We start from the raw sequence: 4,976 nt of genomic DNA, 5'->3' as shown, positions 1-4,976 counted from the left end.
TCCGGGGAATATGGCTGAATCCTGACGGAGGATTCATCAAGCTGGACACCACCACACACTTCCTGTCCGGGAGGGCTTCACAATAAAACACCTCCTTCATTTACAACTACTGTTATACAATCCTCCTCCTCTCCTACATTAATAATATGCCATCATCATACCTCAAAGAGCTCATAGAACCTTATCACCACCAGAGCCCTGCGCTCCCAGATCCAGGCTGTCGTCCCTGAGGTCAGCAGAGGAGGAGCCAGAGCTTCAGCTTCAAGCTCCTCTGCTGAGGAATCATCTCAGCTTCAGTTCTGGAAGAAGACTCCATCTGTACGTTGAAGAGTCGCCTTCAAACCTTCCTTTAGGATAAAGCTTATAATCAGAGCTGGTCCAGGTTTGTCTTGGACCTGATCTCAGTTCTGCTGCTGCAGGTCTAGAAGGTCGGGGGACACATGCCACACGGGGCTTCCCATTATCTCAACATTATTAGTGAACTGTGCAAATAGGTAATAATATTAAAATGTTTTTTTAACACCGGCTGTTGTTTAAAATAACCCCTCCCTGCTTTTATTTTGAAGGATGAAATCTCTGTCACGGAAGTTGGTACCCGCAGCTCTATGATGACGTGATACCCCGGAATGTGGAACACGGAGGGCCCGCCTTCCTGGGCCGGAAACGTTCCGGCTAGATGACGTCATGTTGTGATTGGCAGGAGCCGGGAGCAACAGGTCCCGCCCCCGCAGTGATGTCATTGCGAACGCTTTAAAAACGTTGATTTGTTTTTGTTTGAGAATCAACAATAATTAACATACACGGTTTATTTTCTCAGGCTTTTATTGTGGAAGGGTTTGTTTATTTAATACAGAACATTAACACAAAGACAAACATAAAAACGATTAAAAACAGAAATTTATACAAACACTAAAATTATAAAAAATAAATCAATAAATAAAAACAAGACAAACTGAGGCCAGTCACGTATCTGATGGTCATCTAGTGGACACACATCAGAACTACACCTCCTGATGGGTGAGGTTCTGACGTCACTGATTTACACTCTGAATTTGGCTCCGGATAAAAACAACATCCTGTTCTATATAAACGACTTCCTGTTCTACATTTATAAACGACTTTCCGTCCACATCCTTGTAAGCTTCACAAACATCACAAAGTCTTTTGAAGCTTTGACTTTTCTCTATCGACTCGTTATCGTCACATTTGAAGAATCTAAATTTCAGCGACAGCGGAAGCATCACAGACTCCGGTTCCACTTTGGGAACAAAGAACCAGAGGTGGAACTTCCTGAAGAACCGTGGATGAGTTTTGAGTCCGGTCCGTTGGCTCTGAGACGGGCGGTTCCACTCGGTTCCGTCATGTTCTCCTGGACGGTTCTCTTGTGTCTGATCTGCAGGATCCAGTGTGGTCCAGCTGGTGAATGGGGGGTTGGAGATTATTTACAAGGCTGATTAGCTGTAAGGAGATTAAAGTGCAGGACAGTAAGTTACAGGCACATGAAAACTCTTCTTCTCTGCCCCAATATCTGCTGCACGGCTCAACCTGTCAGCAGCCGGCGGACGCCAGGAGGACGGAGCAGCGCCGGGCGAGCAGGTGGACGGACGCGTCCTGAATCCTGAAGGTAATGTCCTGTGGATTGAAGTGAAAGCTGATTCCACCAGTGGCGCTGAAGGAACGTTCAGTGACTCTTTTTACTCGTATATTTGATTATCTGACGACTCTAAACTCAGCGTGAACTGAGCGCGCTCACAAACCACAGTCTGTGTTGTGACTAAACAGTTTCACAGTGAACTGTCTGAGGCGATTGTTCAGTAAATGATGTGTGAAGCTTTGACCTTCTCCCTTCTCCGCAGCCATGACACTAACCCTAACCTACAGTCAACGTCCTAAAATATCCCATTAAGCTCCTTACGATGCCGCACAGAGCTGTCAGCGGTCTTCACCCAGAGGTCCACACTGACCCTGACCTCTGACCTCCCAGCCTCCTACCCCCCTGTGGACTGGATGTGAGGACCTCACCTCGACGGTCACTGACAGAATCCTGAGGTCAGAGACACAAGCACCAGAACCGAACCTTTAAAATCAGCTCATGTTGTGATTCATCTTTAATTTCATCATCTTCATCATAACAACACATCACTCAAATGTGACAGATGAACAACCAACTTATGTTTATGGAATGCTGGGAAGTTGACGTGTGAAGAATACCTCACTTGTCTCCACAGACAGATCGGGTCGTATAGAAAAATGTTTTTCTTAGAATTTTCCATCTTTGACACCATGGATTTCTTATGCAGCGCCTGGTGCTCGTCAGTGGAACTGCAGCTTGAGGCACTCAGCTTTTCACAATGATTGTGAGCACTTGGACGTGATAGAATAAAAGCAGAGGACCGACATGGCTGTCGGTAAAGTGACCTTCACCAAGGTGGAGCGAGAGAAGCTAGCCGAGGTCCTCTGGCTGCTCAACTGGATCTCTGTGGTGACGGGGGTCATCCTCTTTGGCCTCGGCTTATTCCTCAGAATTGAGATTCAGAAATGGCAAGAAGTGATGTCCGAGCACGGGATCCTCTACGTGCCACACATGCTGATCACCACAGGCCTGGCGGCCGGCTGCATCAACTTCCTTGGGGGGAAGATTTGCCTGGACTGCGCAGACACCAACAAGTTCCTGCGCTGGAAGCTGGTGATGATGCCGTACGTCATCTGCACCTTCTTCTTCACCTCCTGCGTCCTGGCGGGGGCGCTCATGTGCTACAGCATTCGTGGTCAGCTGGAGGAGTCTCTGTTCCTCGGCTTAAGGAACGCCATGCGGTTCTATAAGGACACGGACACGCCTGGCCGCTGCTACCTGAAGAGGACTCTGGACCTGCTGCAAATCCAGTTCCACTGCTGCGGGAACACCGGATACCGGGACTGGTTCCAGGTCCAGTGGATCAGCAACCGGTACCTGGACATGAGCAGCAGAGCTGTGGTAGAGTAAGTAGATTCACCAGAGTCTGTTCAGATCGGTTCAGGATTTGAGAGGATGTTTGATCTACTTGATCCTCTGGATCTTGCAGATTCATTCTCTAGAGGATCCTAGTGGATCCTTTTCAAGACGAGGAGAGACCTCTAGGCAACTACTTCCATCTACTCGATCCTATTGGATCAAAGTGGATTTTTATGGTTCTACTAGATTCTAATGAGTTTTAAGTGACGAGCCACAATAGAGTAAAGATCAAACTAGACTGGTAGACAGATGAGGGTAACTCCCAGATCTCAGGAGTTCATCAACACAAACATCTGATTGGCTGTTTGTCCTTCAGTTGTCAAACTGCACAACCCAAAGTTTTAACAGGTCATCTGAAATTATTTCATGTCCATTCTAATGTATCTTCAAACCTCACGTCCACCAGTCCAACATCTAGATTCAGGAAAATCTATTAGAATAAAACTGGCGGACGGATTTGAAACAGTCTGTGGATCTAGAGATCACTTCACTTTGTTTAAATGTCTTGTTGTCACTTTGATGCAGTTGCAGTAGTCATAGTAACTGTTGCTAACGGCTTGGTCCTGCTCCTCAGCCGTCTGAGGAGTAACGTGGAGGGCAAGTACCTGATGGACAGCGCCCCCTTCAGCTGCTGCAGCAGCTTCTCCCCTCGACCCTGCATCCAGCAGCAGGTCAGCAACAGCTCCGCCCATTTCAACTACGACCTGCAGAGCCAGCAGCGGAACCTGTGGAGGAGAGGCTGCCGGCAGGCGCTGCTCGACCACTACACGGGCATCATGCAGTCCATCGGCCTCACCGTGCTCCTCATCTGGTTATTTGAGGTACTGCAGCAGCACCGTCAGCTCACACATTTAGGTCAAAGGCCAACAACGGTCGGTCTCTTCTGTGAGAGTTTGGCACGAAGAGAGAAGGTCGATCCAGGAGGAAACGTCAGACTCTGTGTCCCCTGCAGACATCAAGATGTTTCCACATGTGCAGTTGTTGTTCAATGTGCTCTCTCACTTTTCTTCCTCACCAGGTGATGGTTCTGACCGGAGTCCGCTACCTGCAGACGGCCATGGAGAACGTCCTGCAGCTGGGTGATCCTGATTCAGAGTCGGACGGTTGGATTCTGGAGAACAGCCTCGCAGAAACAGCTCGGTCCAACTTCAACATCATCAAGAACCTGGGGAAGTGTTACCAGGACGACGACGACCCGAATATCAATGTCCCGACTGCTGCTGGCGACCAGGAAGTGCCATCGCAGCACATGCAGATCCCGAGGAGCAGCTGACCCCGACCCCGAGAGGTCAGCGCCGAGCTGGAAAACCTGAAGTTCAAAACCTCTGAATCAACAGTGATTCATCATCGGTAACAAAACGGTTTTTCTGACATTTTCAATTTAAAAAGAAAAACAGGAAACAAAACAACCTTAAAATGCATTGGTGCATGTGACAATAAACTTTGATTTGATTTGATTTAAAATACAACAACAAATAAATCCTCTTGTCTGCGCTGTGATTGGGTCGTTGAACAGCTGCACTGTGACATCACTCACCAGAGAACTGATGGTTTCCAGCAGGGAGCTGCTGGTCCTTTGTACGGTGGCCTTAACAGGACAACTCCAGAAATATGAACTGACCAAAGCAAGAATGATTTTTTATTGTGAGGACGTCATTGAGAATATTTCTGTAACTTATTATTAAATTGTCACACCTGCAGATGGAGGGTGATGCATCCTGAGGGACCATGATGATGACATGAAGTAAAAACTGTTTAATTCTTCTCTCTGTAAAAACTCGAGGCCTTCGTCCGTTTCTTCCATCTCCATCGTTTCTTTGGTTCTGACACTGTCAATGTTTTAATCTCAAAACTTCTAACAGATGAACCGCTTCTTCTTCTTCTTCTTCTTCTTCTTCTTCTTCTTTTTCTGAGTTAATGAAATGTTTTATCCTTTCTTTTCCACATAATTGAATAATCAAGAGATATTTTGACAATGTGTCAT

The 4,976-nt window shown here is 47.1% G+C and overlaps 1 protein-coding gene across 1 annotated transcript; it reads left to right on the top strand.

Annotated features, from left to right (window-relative positions):
- Positions 1-2,398: 2,398 nt before the first annotated feature.
- Positions 2,399-4,265, top strand: LOC133024758 (photoreceptor outer segment membrane glycoprotein 2-like). The gene is made up of 3 exons (XM_061091930.1): positions 2,399-2,979; positions 3,567-3,813; positions 4,011-4,265. Exons 1-3 carry the CDS (start codon positions 2,399-2,401, stop codon positions 4,263-4,265), a joined length of 1,083 nt encoding a protein of 360 aa, XP_060947913.1.
- The last annotated feature ends 711 nt before the right edge of the window (positions 4,266-4,976 follow it).

This window comes from Limanda limanda, chromosome 18 (assembly GCF_963576545.1).
Source record: "Limanda limanda chromosome 18, fLimLim1.1, whole genome shotgun sequence".
NCBI lineage: Eukaryota > Metazoa > Chordata > Actinopteri > Pleuronectiformes > Pleuronectidae > Limanda > Limanda limanda.
The sequence above is the reverse complement of the archived record's forward strand: the minus strand, read 5'-3'. Positions and strand labels throughout refer to the sequence as shown.